Below are 21,577 nucleotides of genomic sequence, written 5' to 3'. Positions count from 1 at the left end.
GAAATAGACCCATGTTCGCCAAATGCTAAGCTTGAACCACTTTTTAATATAACTATACAGTACACATACTGGAAAACTATCAGGAGCGTCAGCCCCTCTATAGTAACAATAACTTTAGACATGTAGTGAAACAAGTGATGCGCACGCGCCGATCACAGCAGCGCGCATCGGCCCTCGGTTGAAAAACTCCCAATTACCCGCACAAAACTAAACTAGAAACACCTCATCGAAATTTGATATGAAGAAATCACTATCCTAAGTACGTCTTGTGCGCTAACATGCAAATGTAAGGAAGACGAAATTTATAAAACGTAATTTATATAATTAATTAGCCATCAACTCTTTATTTTTAAAGTTTTTCAACAAAGACCCTCCACAATATACTTATACATCGAATGAACGAGGAAAAAACATTTATCGTAGATCACATGAGAAATATTTAATAAAATAGTGGTGCTTTAAAATGATTCTTTGACACGTCAAGATACATCGAAATGTAAAAATATTTACACCACTCGCTAGCCCTTGACTACCATCGTTCGTTGCGGACGCTGTGTCACGTTTATTGTGATTGGAAAAGAGTTGTATACAGTATGTGGCGGGAGAGTAGCGGCGGCGGCGCTGCCTCGCGCTAGACAAAGGCCAGGGATAAACCGCGCGTCACGTTCACAACTACGGCTGTAACAGCCTTTGGCACTCGTTTTATAAAGCTTGTATCAGGCATAACGCTCACACGACAGTTTTATTCTATTTGGAAAAGGAAAGCTCCCTGTATATAGCTCGTTACGTCGCATGATAGGTAGCGGCCACATGTTAGGCCTGGGTCTCCTATTTACGCCGCAGGTCGCGTCCAGCGTCACGCCGTAGGCCGTGTCACGATGCTCACTATAGAAATGTACTGATGCGGTCTCCCTCACACGCCGACGTTGGCGCGTAGACGTAGTGAGAATCGTGACGCGGCCTACGGCGGTGACACTTGACGCGACCTACGGAGTAAATAGGAGACCCAAGCCTTAGTGCCACTAGACGCTGCGTTCCCTGGTCCTATTGCTATTAAGTCTCGCGTTTACTTTCTGCATGCGGTAAGTATTATTATATACTTTGACCGCAAAGAAAGCCGCACTATTTGGTAAGTAAATTGTTTACCGTCACATAACTCCCTAACAACACACACACTTCTCTTTCAAGATTAGGCCCATCATTGTGACCCACTATATCGCCATTTATTTATATATATATTATTATATCGAAGCTATTCACGTCTTTCACATTTATGTACTAAAAATATATATTTTGTAATAGGTATACGTTACACATTGATGACACAATAACTAGTAATAGTTTAATAAAAATGATGAACTCCTCAGTTGTTTCCATGAACTTATTAAATGAATTAACTTGAAAATCTAAATTTCTACATATTTATAACAATTTCTATTCAAACACGTTGGTTTCACAGGTGAAAAATATTTCATTGTTTTCTCTATCTATTCACTTTCTATTTCTAACTTCCTGCGTCACAGATACTACAGATCAGTTCAGGTTTTAAAATGATTTTAGGTCGTAATACTGTAAAAACAATGATTACATTACCGATTATAACACTTATAGTTTGTTTAAATATTTTTGAAAATACTATCTAACTTTCCATGAAAGTTAAAAGCTGGTTAGCTTTATAATCATATCATACCATTCGTGTAAAAATAAAATCTATTTACCACATTCTTTAGAAATTTTCTCAGCATTATTTATTTCCTTCACGCATTGCAGAAACCTTTGTTATCTTACATTTACAACCGACCACAAAGCGCATCCACATGCAATGTGTCTCGCAACAGCATCAATACTTAAGCTGCAGTCTAATGTCTGGCAGGTGACCCATAGACACAAGAGATGGTGGCAACGGCGCCATTTTCCGTGTTCACGTTTTAAATTTAAATAAATTTTTTCTTGCGGAAAGAGAATTCGTTTAAAAAGTAGTGAAAACTAAGAAAACTTACAGCTACGCTCTGAACTATAAAAATTGGGCAGAGCGAAATTCGCATCCCGTGCAACGCTTTAGCTTTAAGATGGAGTTAGCTCGTATTACTGTGCAAATAATGCTGATACTCGAGTGACAGACCTAATGAAAAGCGAAGTGGGAAGCAAGCTTTTAACTTAATAAACTGCGATCTAAAATAGACTCTAACTTTGGGTGTAAAAAGTTGAAAGCCTGCCTATATTCTGCAGCTTAAGTATATCAGGCTTAAGTAGTCACGTAGGTTTCATCGCAACGGTTTTCAGGAAATAATACGTTCATGATTATAATCAAAATAATAATTGTCTTATTCTGAAAACTTGGGAAGTTACAGCAATGCTATTAGATTTTCAACATTTGCTTGTTTGATTTTTTAATGTATCACTTTACAAATCACTCACAACATTATTTCTCACTTGTGCCCGATTTTTGAGTCAAGAATTTGTATAAATGCGGGTACCTTATTTTGAACAAAACCTTTAGACGTCCTTCAAAGTAAATTATTAACTCAAAAGTCGGACCTGCTGTTAACTGATATTTCAACCCAAGACCGTTTGGAAAAATACCGTTACCTATTTCATTCTGAACTCAGAGTCGTTGGGTTAAAATAGCAGTGCGTTACTCTTACCTTACCTTAATAATGTTACCAGGAAAATAATTCTAATACTTATTAACTGTAATACGATATTCTCATCTCTAAAGAATTATTCGGCCAAATGTCTAGCTTTGGTTAGCCGAAAAGATTATACTTAATTATAAAAATAAATCTGCACCACAAATATGAATTAAAATGCAGGCTTATTTTTACAAAAACAAGGTATGTAAGCTATATGTTTATGTACTAACGAAATAAGCTTGTAACGCCTCGTGAGGTCAACAATATTTCCGCTCTGAGGCAATAAGAAGTAGAAGTTCGGTGGACGTGAGCGCGCGGGTCCCGGGAGGCGAGGTGTCAAATAGAAACTAGGTCGATTGTCAATTGTTTCCGATTGCTTCAGAGCGAAAACATGGACGTCGCCGCCGAGAAATGTAGCCGAGATGTACTCTAGGTATTAAAATGAAGCCTTCAATATTCAAGACAAATAACATGCCCGCAATGTCCATTAAATGAAAGTAAACATCGTTACAGAGCTCTATTATTCTCCATTAAAAAGTAATAACCCATTTTAAAGGAGCGGTGTAGCGCCATAAAAAGTATACGACGCTTTTAAATTGGATGTCTCTTGGAGCCTCGTAGCCGCCGCAGAATAAAACACGCTTGTTGCAGCTCCAAGCACTAATTTGCTGCTAGTTAAATAGTTATGTCTTTACAAACACAGCGAGGACAATCTGTTGTGCAACTTGTTCCGACAAAGCTGTAATTAAACAAAGGGCTCTCGGTGAAATTGGAGTATGAAATGGGAATTTTCTGTTGTCGGGCAAAATTTGGAGTGTCATTTATTAGTATGATGGACCTCTCTAGCTACATTAGTCGCCAGCGCTGGGTGGCCGGCGCGGCGGCGGCGCACGGGCGGCGCGGCGGGTCCTGCTTGCTGGTGTCTACGCCTCGTTCGCCTGCTTGTAGAGTAGAGTCTCCTCGAAGATGAACTGCTTGAGGGTCTCCTTGGGCAGGTCGTCCAGCTCCATCGCGAATCGGAAGGGCTCTTCGGCGACGGGCTGCAGGACAAAAGAAAACGATATTGGTTTATTTCTCTGGACATTGAAGCATTGTATAGAGATAAAAGATACACTATAATACATTGTTCGAATGAATGGGAGGATTTTTTCTAGGAATTCCTACTAATCGAAGTTTTAGGTCAAATAGCTATACAACATTTGAATGTGTGTTCTGGTATCATTCTTTTCAGTTGGGTGATTGAAGGCCTAACCCCAAACATTCTATGAAAGCTCGTGAGCAAAAATCTAATAAATTTAAATTTTATGCGAGTATATTACATTATTTATTTTGGCTAAAATGAACATTACATTTCAGTGTTTCATTTTATTGTATCAATTTTTTTTTGTATTTCTTCATAGCACTGAATAGTTCCAAATCTGACCACGAGGCCCGAGGGAACCACTTTTGGTTCACACGACGCGACGCTCGTTAGCTTTTATTTCAAACGCACCAAACTTTGTTGCATATATCTCGCTCACACACACACACACAGACCCGCCACATTGAGTGATTGGGATATTCGAGAGATATGTGGACTCCATATTTATTGACACGAGTTTCCATATGAATAGCGGGAAAAAGGAAAAAGCCGGATAAAACGAGCGTGTTCCGAATGGAATAAGTCCAAACAAACTGTATTCAGTGCGTATGCCCTCAATTTGAGTCAATTCGCCTCATCTAATCTCTGGATATCTGGAGGCACGTCCCGGACACAATCCGAGCAGGGTTTCCCTCAATCAATCTTCTCAGTGATAACTCGGCCAAGGACCTCTCAAGGGCTGCCCGGTTACCGGAAAATTACTTCAAAATAGATCATATTTTTTCGAAAGTCTGTTATACGAAAATATTTCTTTCCGACTCTCAAAGGGACTCCACGTGGCAAGGTCGCGGCGCGGCCTATTAAATATTTCTTCAGCATAAAAGAATAATGAAAACAGAACGCAGACTTTTTGATAAGAAAACAATTTGGGATCGTTATCTCGCGTACACGAGCTCACGAATTATTAAAAATGAAATCTCTCGTCGCTTTCAAACTCGCGGCAAACTTTTGGCGAAGTTAATCTAGATCTTAGAAATTTTGTTGATCTCAGTAGTTTTGTTGTTTCTTAACTTATCTTCTGATTATTTCTTGGAAAATTCATATTTCATCAACTAACCTACCTGCCTAAAATATTTTAGTAATTATGTGAACAAGAGAATTATAATAAAATAAATAAGTATTAAGAGTGCTCGAGTAATCTTTAGGTGTAGTCAACATTTATTTGTCTCATGTAGACAGATAAATTAAGTTAACACCAAACACTTTATTCTTGCAACATACGAATAAAAACATAATTAACTTTGTCCGCACGTACGGGTGTGGACCAACAAATCACTTAAAGTTAATCCTAGCGGGGCAAACCGCATGCAATATAGAGCCGTTTTCCAATACGAGACCAGCGGTCAAGTACAAATAGGGAAACTAGTCCGTACGCCCTCCAGTAATGGCTTTCCATTAAATGGCTGGAGGAGTGTTAGTGCGGTGTCGGCCTGAGTGCAATTGATGTGTGGGGTCGGAGCCGGCTGACTCTAGACACTAATTACTTACTAGTGCATAAAGTGGACTGTTTCATGACGTCTTTAATAGTGCACACACTTGCCGCACCTATAGGACATTTATTAGAGAAGAAGCGTTAGTTCTTTATCTTATAGCATCGTGGCATAAAGGAGGAGTGTCTTAACTGGGTTACTTCGACTACAAATGTATCGACAGCGATTCTTGTCAATGAAATAAAAACATTTAGGGAGGAAACACATGAATTCGTGATTTAATTAGAAAATAATAAAAGAGGATGAGGGTAGCGACTATAACACATAATCCCACTAAATTTATGCTGCATCTTTATTAAAGTCAAAGTTCTTTCCCTATACTTAAATAAAAATTAATGGAGGTAGACCGTAGACGCATCACCAGTGTTACCTACATAATTTTATAGTAAAAACTTCAGATTTAATGCCAACATTTAGAAAAATACATTCGAAAAGGGTTCGCTTATTTATTCAATGATTAGATAAATGAAAATTGATTTTAAAATTCTAATCTTAATTAGATCCTTTTCATTTGATGACGATCGGCAGGGCGACAATGCCATTCCGTTTCTGAAGGCTCACTTTATTTAAATCCAATCTCTGAATTACTCGACTCGTAATAGAAGCTTCAGGATAACAGATATTAATTTACAGAACACATGATAATCAATATCGAGTTCAATAAAAGTAATAGCAATTCCGTCCAACATTAATTAAACTATAGGTACCCACCTGGCAATGTTTCATCTTTATTTAATTAATTTTCAGAATTTAATTTGTTTCTGCTTCGCTTATTGGTTTTGTGTACTAAGAATTACGTAAATAGATCTGAAATAACATAGACAGCCATTACTTAGAAAAATCATAGAATTAAATATATTTATGAAAATGTTTTTCAGTCTGTTCTTGGTAATAGTTTTGGACAAGATAAAACGAATAAATAGAAACACCGACTAGCGACCGAATGGCGTAGTGGTTAGTGACCCTGACTACTGAGCCGAAGGTCCCGGGTTCGATTCCCGGCTGGGGCAGATATTTGTTTAAAGACAGATATTTGTACTCGGGTCTTGGGTGTTGATATTTATATTTAGTATCTATCTATCTATGTATTTGTGTAGATATATCAGCTGTCCGACACCCATAACACAGGTTCTGCCTAGCTTGGGGTCGGATGGCCGTGTGTGAGATGTCCCCACATATTTATTTTATTTAACACGGCGGGCCGAGCTCGTCAGACCAGTGCCACGGTGCCAGATTATTGTATCGTCATCGAATTGTATAAAATGTATAGAAGTAACAGGATTGGGTGCTAAAGGGACGTCCTCGTCTTACGTTGTTTCAGTGCGTCCTGCATCTAGTCCATATACTGAAAGAGAGCTGTAGGGCGAGCACAGGATTCGATACTAATTTTCGATACTACACAAACATATGGAAAAATAACAGTGACGTTCATTCACCTATCGACTTTGGTATCGAAAGCGTATAGATTCGAAATTCATTCACCTATCGACTATGGTATCGAAAGCGTATAGATTCGAAAGTCTTTGCCCATATAAATTTGACATTTTAGCGATTACGAACCCAATTTGACGCATAGATTCGAACGAAATTTTATCGCTAGCGTTTTTGTTTGAATCTATACGTCAAATTGGTTTCACAATCACAAACGTCCATATTTGTTCATAATACGATATAAAATTAAAACAACTTTTAAAAATAATTGATAGAATTATTTTAATTTCACTTTGTTTATTTATTTAATTAAATAATATTAAATAATAGCACTTATTTCAACAATATTTTCATAATAAAAACAAAAAAAATGCGAAATTTAGGATATAATAAGGTTAAGACAGCAGTTTCTAAACGAACCTTCGAATCTCCTAGCCAACGCTAGCATTCAATGCTATCGATTTCGACTGTAGATTCGAATTAGGTATCGCATAGATTCAACGATACGCAACGTTAACGGAGGATCGAAACTTGTGCTCGGGCAACTGGTTACCAGCGTTGCCACTGATCGCTCTCCTATGGTTTTTTGTTTTGCCTATTATTACGGTGAGGCAGTTATATATCCAGTGTGCTATAATTCGGTACCATTCGTCTACGCATTATTCTCCCTCCTGTGCCACCATCGCGACCCGTCGTTCCCATAACATCTCTAAAACTGAAGGCTTTAAGACTTGTTTCATTAACAGATTAGAGACCTACCTTGGTGGATTTCTTTATAATGTTGCTAACAAATTATATAATATTCATGCTCTAAATAAATTTGAAATCAAGCGAATACTTTTAAACTGGCTCAAACCACTTAATTATGAAGAGACAGAAAAATTATTAATATCACCCCTTCGGGGATAATGTAGTTCCTTCTATAATGAAAATACTGTAACTCAAATTAATTATCTGTGAGGTATAGCTGCTATTGCTTATAAATTTAGTCTACTAACTAGATACCTACATACATATAAAAATTAATAATCTTAGTGATTATATACATACATATATTATATAACATTCAAAATTGTTTTTCAAAAGATATTATAGTTAGTTAAGTTTGCATGTTATTTTTAATTTTCTTGTTTTTGTCAATACTTTTTGTCTGTAAAATTGTATACATTCACATGCTCTTACTTAGATTTAACGGAAGAGCTTGTCACCTATATTACAGGCTTCAAACCTAGTTTAGGTGGCAAGGTTTACCATATTTATAGTGTTCACTCGATGTATATTTTTACATGTTTTTGGATCAATAAAAGTTATTTATTTATTTATTTATTATTAGCAAAACTTTTAAGGCAATTTTTCGAACTTGATTTAACAACGATTCGGATTGAAAATGTATTGAATTTGACACTGATTACTTCGTATTGACTTCGCGATACCTTCTCTGAGCCTTCTATACCAATGATTCATATAAAAATACACCAAGCGCTGCCGTGCCTAATACATCGTTCACTGGAAATTGCGCACTTTATCTTATACAAATGCTGACAGCGCAATGTACCAGACTGAACAGACGTGATTAAATGGACCAGAACTTGATCGTTAATATTATTATATTCCGAGGACCTTCTCCGTTCATCCGTATCAATATGCCTTATGCTCGCTGATCATTAAAACATTTTTTGTCATTCAAATGTTCGTAGCTCATAGCGCATTTTGCGTACTTTGTGAGCATAGCGGGCACTCTGGCGGAATAATTTCAATAGGATTTCCGCGATCTAAATTTGACGAAAAAAGTATTTTTTGGTGATATAGTCGTAGTTGTGTATTTTTATGATCGAATGCCAATATGATTGGAAGCGAGTGTTAGATAAATAAAAAAGAAAACTAAGAGATACGTTTGTGTTTTGCCTCTGTTTCCGCCACAGTAAATGTTTCATTTGTACAACAAAGAAACATAGATTTATTGCCAAAAAATACGTATTATTAACATTACGGTTACACGGGATTCTTTATACTTAAATTAAATAATGAGGTTAATAAATTTAAAACGAAGCGAACCAAGGATGTTAAAACAGGTTTTGGTTGATTCGATACAGCTATATTTATTGCGCATCTATTTTGTGATGTTAGTGCCGGATTTCTGGACTACAACTCCCGGAAGCGCCGCTCAATCAGAGGACAAAGCGAGCCGCGAATTCCAGATTAGAACTTTAAATTAATTCCAAATCCCTTCGCCGATCTACGTACATTTATATTTTTAATACCACATTTTTGTTTACCGATCTTGCTCGATTTGCAATCAATTTAATGAGAATTTGCCTCTCGCCATTTGTGTATTCATTGGCGCCATTTCCTGATAGGGAAAATACTGCTAAAGATGAATTTACCCAAGATTCTGTTTGGACGTTAAATTAATTTCTGTTGAGCGAGTGCTTTTAAAATGGTAGTAGGAAAACTCTTATTATTCATTGTGTTTATTAGATGATGAAAACGAATGTCTTATAAAACCGCGTCAAAAAATCTTTGCAGATTCATTTTGTGCTATCAAGCTTTGATAAGTAAATTCCATATTAAGTTTAGGCAGGCATAGTAAAATTCGACACGAACTAATACGTTTTCATCAGGGGCTGGTACATTATTGCGACGAAATCCTAACATAGTTTTGAATCCGCGCTGCGGCAACATACATAGGTCCAGCTTGTGTGCCCACATTTGGCCACTCTCGCTATGCATTATTCAATTGAAGCTTCGGAACATAAAGCTTATTTCAAAGTCTATTTAATTCCTAATGCCGACAACCAAATTTGAATCTGCTTTTCACTGAGAAATTTCGGTTTGAGCGAATTGAATCGAAAACATCGATAAATAATTTATGAATCACCTAATCGTTTTATACTTTGAAAACGTCTTTTCATGCGAAACTTTAGTAGATATTCGAAATAAATGTATTTAAAAAGTCTTTGAACTGCCACAAAAACGCACAAAATCATGGTGTCTAATCCCCGTTAAACCTGGTTTTAACATTTTGGCGGTAGTGTATGTATTTAAAATTATTGCTGAAACATGTGTGTAGCAAATGACATTGAGCCTATCCTTGGGCAATAAGTAACTACGGATTACAGAAGGTCCACAAAGAAGAAAGTCCGCTCGCTATCGAGCCAGGCCCGCCGCAGGGCATACTCAGAACTTTCAGATTCTTTTGTGTCCGCGAGATTGCCTCTTTGAGCAGATAGCGGCTCGGCCGACCATATTTATCTAGTCTTGTAAAATGCATTCTTTGTTATCCGAAGACAGTTTTGAACTGGACATTGGACGGTTACATTTATGTTACGGCCTTTAAATTTATTTATTTTCAAACTACTACTACATTCTTATTGTAATACTTGATTAGTTTGTGGTAAGATATTATATTATTGATTTGTTTGTTTTAGTTGGAGATCATAGTTAATATCGATCGTGTTTTATGCGACCTAGACAAGAACAACTTCTTGTGAATAATGAAGGTAACCAACTAACTAATAACTCACAGCGTAATAAAATTGGAGTCGAATAGCTTATCGCACCCACTTATTCTTCTTAATCCACATTAAGAGCCGCTTAACGTGGCTTTATCCTCGGGCAGATTCGTCCACAGATACCAAAGTCTCATGTCGGTATAATTGCCTTGACCCAGTTCTACCTGGAGCCGTGCGGTGGCCCGCAGCCCCGGGTTCTAGGCGAGGAATACGAAATTGTGGGATTAATGGACAGAGGAATTCTGGAATATTCCTAAACATGCAGAATGTGCACGACGCTCGCGGCCGTGGCGCCCGCACTCGCCGCGGCGGTCGCAACTTAGTTCACGCTAAAGTTATACACGGGTTTCTGGTTACTGTAACTATGAGGATATAGTACGTATTGGATTCTCGATGGTATTTCTTCGTATCAATCAGTCAGATTAAAGTAGTTGTTACGCTGCATGTGGTTTATTTATTAGCTACACAAGTTTCCCAATCAATTTAATCAACAAAGTGTCCTAGTATCCTATTCGAACAACGTACATGGAAGCAAACTATAGCGCATCGGAGATTATCCAAAAGAGTGGAAAACCTGTTATTATAATGCACTTTTCATTAAAAAGACGGTAGGTATGTGCTTAGTGCTTATTTATTCCCTAAAGCATGTTACCCTAATAAAGGCCAGTTTTTTTTTTAAATCTCTCCATTTTCAAAGCAGCTAAGGATCTAGCTAACTTGCAAGTCTTTTCTTTTCATAACGCGCTACATAACTCGTCATTAGGATCAGTACTGCTCGTGGCAGGGTGCGCTGTATAGTGCCTCCACAACGGTTATGACAGAATTTTAGACACTTATCGCTGCGACACAGAAATATGCAATGGCTTTATCAAAATATAAAAATCTGAATGTTCTTTTGAAACGATGAATATTTTGTCCATTTATTACCTACCTAAACTAGATTTTTGGGCATTGGAAAAGCGCATTACAGAGATATCGATTTTCTTTTGTGAATCGCATGAACGACGCTGAACGAGTGATCGCTAGATCGATCATTTTATGAGTAGTTGATGTGGCTTCGCTTTTAGGGGCGTACAGGCAGCGCACCATTGGGCACCTCTGTTACTTAAAGCGCTGCGATAAGGTCCTAGGCCAGGGGGTGACTCTATATTACGAAAAACTAAGTTTCTGATCGCTGCTGAGCCACGATTGCACGGTTGCATTCGTTCGTTGTTCATCAGTACAGCCTAAGCCTCTAGATCCCCGGTACATACCTCGTCATTCGGGTCGTAATACTGCTCGAGGTAGGGGTGCGCGAGCGCCTCCTCCACCGTGATGCGCTTGTGCGGGTTGAAGGTGAGCATGCGGTGCAGCAGGTCCAGCGCGCGGGCGTCGGCGCCGGGGAACAGGTCCGGCCACGGCACGCGCGGCTTGAACGGCAGCGACTCCAGGTAGCCTCGCGCCTGGGGGGAGAAGTGAAGGGTTAGATATGACAGCCAGCGGTTACAGGGTTAGATTGACAGCGCTTGGCACGCAAATTGAAGGGTTAGATCTCCAGGTCGCCCCGCGCCTGGGGGGAGAATTGAAGGGTTAGATATTACGTTCAGCGCTTGGTAGAATTTGAAGGGTTAGATATGACGGCCACGTTCAGCGCTCGGCACTCAAATTAAAGGGTTAGATCTCCAGGTAGCCTCGCGCCTGGGGGTGGAATTGAAGGGTTAGATATGACGGCCAGCGCTTACAGGGTTAGCTTTGACGCAAATTGAAGGTTTAGATATGATGTCCAGCGCTTGGTAGACTTAATTTAAGGGCAAGATATTGTAAGGAGGTTGGAGTATTAAATGAAAACAACGACCATATTGTTAGGAGTATATTCCAAGACTGACTCGTATACACTGAGTGAGCTTACATTATAGCTATGTTAGTACATTACATTGGTATATGTATAGGTTTTAGTTATTATAGTAAGTTAATATTAAAGTAAGAGACACATACTCCCCTACATCTCCCTCCTTATAAAAAAAAATACATAGTTTATTGTTTTTTTTTTTTTCAAATATTTATACTTATACAATCTTACTAACTATGGCATATACTTATTCTAACATTATAATGTAGCTAGGCTTAAATAGGTGACAATTTAATCTTTAAAATATGGTTTTGTCCTGTTTTTATGGACAGTTTCGATTTTGTTATCTTTATTAATTATGACATTCGGTGAATTGTCCTGAATTACAACATATGGTCCTATCCAAATAGTATCAAGTTTATTACCTCCTTCATTTTTTATCAAGATTAAATCGTCTTTGTTATACTTTACTGGCTTAATTGATTCATCATATTTCTGTTTCCTTTCAACTTTAGATGCCACTAAATTTTTTCTAGCCTCTGCTTGACATTTTTGCAATCGATATTTTAATTCTAATGAATAATTTTCAGAGTTATACAATGGTTCAACAGTTTTACTTAAATTACTAGGTAGATTACAACGTTTACCAAATACCAATTCATATGGTGTAAATTTTGTAGAGGTATGTACGGTATTATTATATGAAAATGCCCAAAATGGAATCCAACTACTCCAAGATCTTGGTTCGTTGTCTGTTTGTATACGTAAGTATGAGTTTAAAGTTTTGTGAGTATTTTCTAGGGCTCCTATTGATTCATGATGATAGGCTGTTGAAGTGAGTTGGGTTATATTTAAAAGTTTGCATACTTCCTTCATTGTTGCAGATATAAATTCCGTACCTCTATCACTGGCAATTTCGCGGGGAATTCCGTAACGTAATATGAAATTTTCGACGAATGCTTTAGAAACGCTTAAAGTATCCTTATTTTCTAATGCATATGCTTCTATATATTTAGTTAATTCGCACTGAATAGTTAATATATATGAATTGTTATAATAATCCCTACATAATGGGCCTACAATGTCTAAAAACACTTTATCAAATGCAGTAGTAGCCGTTGTAGTTACAACCATCGGCTCTTTTGTGTGTACAGAATGTTTTTGCTTTTGACATTTGTCACACTTTTTAACGTATTCCTTTATTTCATTATCCATGTTTGGCCAAAAATAGTACTGTTTTATATTGTTAGTCATACGCCTAGCGCCAGCATGTCCACTCGTTGGTAAGAGGTGAAAGTCGTTCAGAATAACTTTTTTATCATCTTTGTTATAAATCCTTTCTACTCCTTTTAATAAACAAATTCGTGGTCCAGACCACATATTATTTTCTTTTATTTCCTTTTTTAACCAGTTAATATATTTTTCATTATAATTATTTTTTATTATATAAATCTCATTAGTATTTATTTTCATACAAAACTGCTCCAGCTCTCTCACAAATACGGCTCGCGTTAAATATGATCGAGATGATGGGCAAGTATATATTGTCAAATTAGCAGGATTATACGCAAACAATCCATTTCTTTCTCTAATTTCTTTCATATTGTTTAAATTATTTTCTGTTGTAAATATTAACTCAACAGAATCACTCGGCTTTTTAATCATATCCAATAAGTTTGGAACATGATTAGTTTGTTCTTTGATAGACACGTTATTATCCGAATTCTCCTGATTATCTCTTTCTAACTTGGCTTTTTGTGCTCTTGTCACGACGTGTACTACTCCGTCGTACATACATTTTAATTCATCTGATGTTAGAATCACTCGAGATAATGCGTCTGCTGCCACATTATCTTTGCCTTTTACGTACTCGATCTCAAATTCATAGTTTTCTAATTCTAATCGGAACTTTGTTAACCTACTTGATGGATTATTCATGCCAAAAAGATAAACTAATGGTTTATGATCTGTGAATATAGTAAATTTCCTGCCATATAAATAAGGACGGAAATATTTGATAGACCAGACTATAGCCAGTAATTCTTTCTCAATCGTTGGATAATTTAATTCTGCTTTATTTAGTTTACGACTGGCATAGGCTATTGGTTTATTGTCTTTATTGCAAAGCATAGAACCTACAGCTATGCCTGATGCATCTGTGTGCAATATGAATTTATTATCTGTAGAAAAATCTGGGTATTGTAGTAGAGGGGGCGAAGCCAGTGCTTCCTTCAGATGTTGAAAACCTTTTTCGCACTCATTTGTCCAGACAAAGAGTACGTTTTTCTTAAGTAGTTGGTTAAGTGGTATTACTACCTTTGCGAAATTTGGAATAAACTTTCGGTAGTAATTAGCAAATGCTACGAATCGACGTACATCATCCGCTGTTACTGGGGTGGGATATTCTAATAATGCACTAATTTTACTCGGGTCTGGTTTAATACCTTCAGATGTTACCAGATGGCCGAGATACAATAATTCCTTTTTTAAAAATTCACATTTCCTTGGGTTTAGTTTAAGATTTATTTGTCTTAGTCTTATAAATACATCCATCAAGTTTCTATTATGATCCTGGAGATTTCTACCAAACACTATCAGATCATCTAGATAAATGAAACACTTTTCATAATTTAAACCGGACATGCCGACGGTCATTGCGCGGGAAAATGCACTAGGACTTGTTTTAAGGCCCATAGGCATTCTTTTAAGTTGATATTGTCCTTTAAAAGTAAAAGCTGTACATTTTCTACTTTCTGGTTCCAAAGAAATTTGATAATATCCATTTTGAAGGTCAAGGTGACTGAAATATATTGCACCCGAAAGAGAATCAAGAATATCAGTAATGTTGGGTAGCGGAAAACGATCATTTTCAATTTTTTCATTTAATTTTCTGTAGTCAATAACAAGTCGGAATTTTTGTTCCCCTGTGGCATCAATTTTTTTTGGAACTAGTAGAATTGGGCTTGACCATTCACTTTTAGTTTCTTCGATAATATCATTGTTTAACATGTCCTGAATTTGACGTTCTATTTCTACTTTCTGTGATTGCGGTAAACGATATTGTTTTGAGTATACTGGCACACAATTTGGCTTTAAACGTATTGTTTGATTATAAACATTTGTAGTCGTTAATTTATCTCCCGTTAAATGGAATATATCCGAAAATTTTGCACAAATATTTTCAATTTCAGTTAGTTCTTCTTCATTTAAATTATTTAATTTCAATTCCGAAAAAAGTTTCTTTACTCTATCCGCATTTACTTTGACCTCCGAAAAAGAACACGCTGTATAATCATTAAGTTTTCTGATGTTTCGATTAAAATTGCTTAGCTTAACTTCATCATCTCTGGTATTTAAAATTTGAATCGGAATTTTTCCATCGCGCGGTGTTGCAATAACGCCACCCAGAAACACACCTTCGCATAATTGCATTGGAAATATTACACAATCCTCAGTCATACATGTTTGTACAAAATGTACTGATTCGCTTCTTGGAGGTATTAATAAGTAGTTATCCGTGTTCCCATTTATACCTAATGTTATTGGTACTGTAATTGTGCTGTTTAGATTATCTAAGGTTATTGTATTTGACTCAAAATTTAAATGGCATTTATACTTAGATAAAAAGTCTTGTCCCAATATACCATCGGTACGAATAGATAAGTTCTGGAAGACATGAAATTTATGTTTAAAAACTTCTGCCTTATATGTTAGGGTAAGGTAAACAAAACCTACCGAGCAAAGTTCGCCACTTATTCCGTTTACTTTTACACTCCCGGTTTGGAATGGAATGTTATGACGCATGAGGGCTTCATATTTGATTGCACAAAGTGATGCTCCGGTATCTAGTAACCAATTATAACAATGATTGTTTAGATTTAATGAGATTGAATTAGTAATGGGATTATCATATGAAAATATGTGTTCATTACTTTCATTGCTGTTAGGATCGAAAAAAATGAATTGGTTCGTTCTCAACTGGACCTTCAGTTGGTCCCTCCACATTATTTTCTTCCTGAATCACGTTTACGTTTTGGTTAGGCGTGTTCCTAAATGTACCTCTACCGCGATAATAAAAATTCCTACCTCTGAATCCTCGATTAGACTGGAACCCGCGGTTTCGCGTATAAGTACTTCCACGAAACTCATCGTTCCGATTGAACTGTCCTTGATCAGCGGAATTTCTATGTGAACCACGAGAAAAATTCCTGTTTATTCTTCCGTCACTGCTATTAAAAAAATAACCCTTACCTTGCACTTTCATTATAGTCTCGGGTCCCGTAGTCATCATAGTAGCTTCCTCATCCTTCGCGGCACTAATTGCATCTTTTAAATGGGAATAATTCCTAGCTGCTATTATTGTGCTGATTCGATCATTCCTCAAGCCATCGGCGAATCTTTTAATAGCTATTTGTTCATTTATAGGCTTTAAAACCTCGAATTTAGAGGAGTCACCATCAGCTTGGGAAATTGTCAATTCAACAAACATTTTCTCAATGTACTTACCATAATCTTCGATGGTTCGTCTATCTTGAACGGCGTTCTGTAACTGACAATGTAAGGCAGTGTATGACTTTTTCACTAAAAGATGTTTTCTCATATCCGTAAGAAGCTCAGATACTGATTCGTAACTCTGAGAAAGTCTTAATTTGGCACTCTCTGATAATCTTGTTTTCAGAACAAAATTAATTAGGATTTTTTTGTACTCATCCTTCAACATACTATTATACATTTCTATGGCCGATATTAATTGTTTAGTAACCTCTTCATTGTTATTCATGACTGGCAAAAGCGCAACAGCCGTCTTAAGGTCGAAGGATTCCATTTTGTCAATTTTATTTTCCTCTATTTCACTAGCTGAATCAAATTCTTCTCCTGAATCCCTATCAGAACAACTACTTCTTTGACTACACAATTCCTCAATTTCTTGGTAAAGAGAATTTATCTTGCAAATTATATCTTTTATAAGTTCTATTTCTTTCTTACTATATTCATTTCGCTTTATTCTATTTTCTATAATGATAGAGCACTTCTTATAGCTTGAGTACACCTCACAGGCGTCATTAAATTTTTTATTTACTGTTTTAGATTTACTTCTTCTCACAGAGCCTACCTTTATTAAATAAGTTCGGATTTTTAAGAGTTCCGAATAAAGTGGGTTCAATTCTGAGGCCATATGCAAAACAGACCGAATCCATTTACGGATGACTTATCATTTTACATTATAAATTACTTACCAATGTTCTATTAGTAACTTACTTAGATAATTATTTGTTCACTTAGAGTTCCTAATCCACGATAACTGTTTTAATTTATTTTCATAGTAATATGGTTCCACTGACATTAAGTATTATTATTTTTTAAGAATCTTTTTCACTGTATACTTAATTATTTTTATATATTTATTTTTATTCTCACTCTTACAAGCACTATTTTTCACAAATACAACACAAACTCTGGAAACATCGGGAGACTGTCATGGACAGCCCCTCCTGGAGCCGGCGCCGGCCCGGGTCTACGCCGCGCTCCTGCTGTTCCTCTGCTGCGCCAGGACAATCGCGTTGGCTCGCCGCTCGATTCTTGCATTCAGGCATTTACTCATTAGTCTGCCCACAAACCACATTGAAACTAACAAGGCAATAATAGCCAAAATAGTTGTGGTAACACTTAAATTACTCAGGTGGTAGCTGATGTTGTTCGTTTGGGTTTGTGAAAAACTATTTGTGGCGCCGATTTGGGTCACTATTTCTTCTTGTTTTGGAGTTGACTTAGTATTACCCATTATTTAATTTTATTTCACGTGTTACAACAAATTATTTTTACCGTCGCGTCGACCGACCGAACTGCGTCACCTCGACTTGTATGGCACGGGTCGCCATACAAGTCGAGGTGACGCAGGAAGGTTGGAGTATTAAATGAAAACAACGACCATATTGTTAGGAGTATATTCCAAGACTGACTCGTATACACTGAGTGAGCTTACATTATAGCTATGTTAGTACATTACATTGGTATATGTATAGGTTTTAGTTATTATAGTAAGTTAATATTAAAGTAAGAGACACATACTCCCCTACAATATGACGTGGAGCGCTTGGCATTCTTTCACCAAAAGGTTGCACAGAAGAGGTTGCTTTTAGCATAGAGGATGCATATTGTACTATTTCAACATAAAATGTATGTTGTAACTTTGGAAATTCATGTAGGTATAGTATAATGGAACAGCAGATAAAGTACGCTCAGTATCAATGAATCCTACCTATATCATACCTACGAACCATACGAACGTAGGTAGTCGATGTCTTCAAAAATGAAATAACCTAAAATAAATTCTTAAAAGAAAATATATCTCGTCGACCTTGCTTAACGCGCATTTTTATGTGGAAAACATTTTTTTCGCGTAATTTGAATTTCCTTTCAGGATATATAACACCGTATCTAATAATTTTATTATTATAATGGGGTCACAAGGAACATACGAAACCGTTGGGTGCGGTATGCTTTATAGCCTCTTCGCCTAACCATGGCGAAAAGTGTGTAAGCTGTATTTATTACTTATTCTTACCTATTATTGATCAAAACTTTATGTTGGTAAAATCATAGTGTGTGTTTGAGCATTGAACTAATATTACTAGCGTACGCTTTATTTCTTAAGCATTATAATATTTTATATTTAAACTCATAACAAAAAATGGTTCACTTGTAAGACCTGCAAGTGGACGTCAAGATTAATGCCAAATCTGTATTTAATTAAAAAGCTCCAAAGTATTACGGATGATGAATTGCATTAGCCTAAATTTTATCTCGAAGGGAAAGAGCCTGTCATGGAAAACCTTTGCAAGCGAGAAACAAGAAATTTTGTTTTGGTTCAAAGGGAACTCAAGGTAAATTGTTAGTTATTTTAACATAACTCGCTTAAACCATTAACTTTAATAAATCTAAAAGAGGGTTTTAGAGCCTTTCAAATGGCAGTAATTATTTTTTAATTGCATGCAGTCGAAACATTTTAATTTAAAAAGGTGGACTTTTTATTTCCATAATACGGGTACCAACCGGTGAACCCCAAAGGGTTATTAAGATAAGGGATGATCCTGAGCTTTAACACCACACAAAGGTCCATGACTGTAAAATTATGTATTTTGTGTTGTGTGTGGCGCGTGGCGAAAGATAAACCATGTAATAGATTAATAAGGATCATTTTATGAAGAGTGCCTGCAAGGTAGGTATAAAACGTATCCTATCTTGGTTATAAAATGAATGATAATCGTCCGCAATGAAATGTTTTATTATGAGGCAGATACACTGAAATGACTTCACTATGTTTGTTTTATGATGTAGAAAATCATCGTATCATCAAATCAGTTATTTTAATATCGTCTATTGAGAAACAAATTCTCTAGGAAAGCACGCAGAAGTTTTTAAATAAGTCTCATGGAACTAAAAGTAATTATTTAACTTTCATTGCATCAATTCTTAAACTTTCTGCACTTAAGTCGCTCTATCTAGAGACTCTAGACCTTAATTATATCTACATAGAGCAGTATTTCTTGCAATTGTTGGAAATACAAAGTAACGTTTAGCCAGAACGCCATCTGGCTAGAGTCGCTCAGTTTATAGTCGGCAAACGACTTAACTTTCCCACTTCTGTCCAGCAACTTATTTCGTGCTAATGGAAATGAAAACCGAGCTCAATGGAGATAGAGACATTTCCACTAACTGTATTTATAAGTAGAATGCTCCAGTGGCTATAGCACTAATTCCGTTAAGTTTATTAGAGTGCCGGCTGTGGTATGCTCATCACTTTCATCGCTTAGACAGAATTTAAACTGAATAACTACCTCTACATCATTTATTGAAAGTATAAACAGCAAAAAGTTCATTACCAGACTTTGTTTTATCGAACAAATACTCGATACACTTTTTTGTTAGCTTGTGCAATTTGGCTGAATAAACACCCAACCTTCATAAAGGCTTGTGGGAAAATACTCGTAACTGTATAATAACGAGAAAACATTGTTGCTTTGTAAGAAGCCCGCGCGGGAAAGCTCCAAAACATATATGTAACAAGCTTACCTATTTCCTGCGGCCTTAGTAACAAGGCAAATATTACATGTGGAAATCATCTGGTTTTTACCTCAGGCTAAACGGAATTACATTTTATGGATGATTTACACATCATGTATTGTAATGGATTTTCTCATTGCATCTCCTTTTTATCATTTTCATTTTGTCGTGTTCGTGTTGTTTCCAAGCCAATAAGTCTATAGCAAAAAGGAAAAAGTAACTTTCATTTATTTCATCAATTAATTTAATGAATTCACACAAACGAATTACTTGCGCTGGCAACAGTGACTTTTAATTAATTAATGTTAACAAATCATTCTTTACGGAAGTTGTATCTCTATCTTTTGTTAGCGAATATACCTAACGTTCATTTTTATTTTGGGTCACCACACCAATAGTAATAAAATCAAAAATGTAAAAGTTGAATAATACCGTTCGAATGAAGTCATTGTGTGTATTGTGTACAGGGTGGAATTTAATTAGTGACGTTCTCGTTGCTCGGTGACCCGACATATTCAGCAACTTTCATAATGCGACCAACTATGACATTATGAAAAATAAAACTGCTGCGCCATACACTAGGGTGTGTCACCGTGGTGAAAGGATGGAGTCGGATTGACTAATCAGATTAGCGGCAGTCGCTGACGGCACAGAGTAAACCGGATAAATTATGGATTTCGTTAACTCAAACAACAACAAGAATGTGTCTCAAAATATTCAAACTTGTGGTTACTGCAGAAGGTAGTCTCAGAACCTAAGTTAATTACAGAGTAGGTGGTCTATAAACATATTATGGTGGACGTCCCCTAAGGGAATTACTGTGCATAATTTAGGCACACCCTGGCCGCCGAACGTGCATATGGCCGTAAACGATATAACTTAACTACCTGAACATAAATACGTAATACCCATGCTAAAATATCGGTACCTGTAAATAGCCTGACCCTATTCTATGGCCATAACTTTTCAAATACTTATATAAAGATTTAGGGTCCTTTATATTATATACCGTTCGTTTTGGATCATAGAAAAGACGATTAGTAGGTACAAACAAAGCCAACCAAAAAAAAAAATACGACATGTTGATAAGACATGCGGGTTCCAACATTTAGGAAAGTATCTATTAAGTTAAGTATCAATTTCGCTTGGCGTCGTCGCTAGGACCACATCGAGTGTAATTCAATCCCTAAGACATAAGGGATCCGTGCGTATAAGTGATCGCTCTGCCGAACACTTTATCACAGTTAAAACGATCATCCGTCCATTTTGTCGGTTTTATCGCCACCGTAAAGGTTTATGTCGGTGCCGAGTTTTTAAATAATTCCCACAAAATATATGTATTTTCCATTGCGATGCCTGCGTCGATATTGCTCTATGGTGCGTAGTGAAAGATTGGCCCTTACAGCTAGATAGACAGTTTATAAAATGAGGTACAAACTATTTAAACAGGGTAAAAAAAAAAAGCGGCAAAAGTACGC

At 36.6% G+C, this 21,577-nt stretch overlaps 1 protein-coding gene across 1 annotated transcript in view; it reads right to left on the bottom strand.

Annotated features, from left to right (window-relative positions):
- Positions 1 to 1,221: 1,221 nt before the first annotated feature.
- LOC105383721 (mitogen-activated protein kinase 1) overlaps positions 1,222 to 21,577 on the bottom strand; it is a 50,101-nt gene continuing 29,745 nt past the window's right edge. The window contains exons 7-8 of the mRNA XM_038117511.2: positions 11,461 to 11,649; positions 1,222 to 3,673 (exon numbers count right to left, since the gene is read on the bottom strand). Of these exons, the coding sequence (XP_037973439.1) occupies positions 3,557 to 3,673; positions 11,461 to 11,649 (306 nt within the window). The 3' untranslated portion in view covers positions 1,222 to 3,556. The remainder of the gene's footprint in view (positions 3,674 to 11,460; positions 11,650 to 21,577) is intronic.

Source organism: Plutella xylostella, chromosome 10 (assembly GCF_932276165.1).
Source record: "Plutella xylostella chromosome 10, ilPluXylo3.1, whole genome shotgun sequence".
Classification (NCBI taxonomy): domain Eukaryota; kingdom Metazoa; phylum Arthropoda; class Insecta; order Lepidoptera; family Plutellidae; genus Plutella; species Plutella xylostella.
Note: the sequence above shows the minus strand (reverse complement) of the source record. Positions and strands in the feature narration are given on the sequence as shown.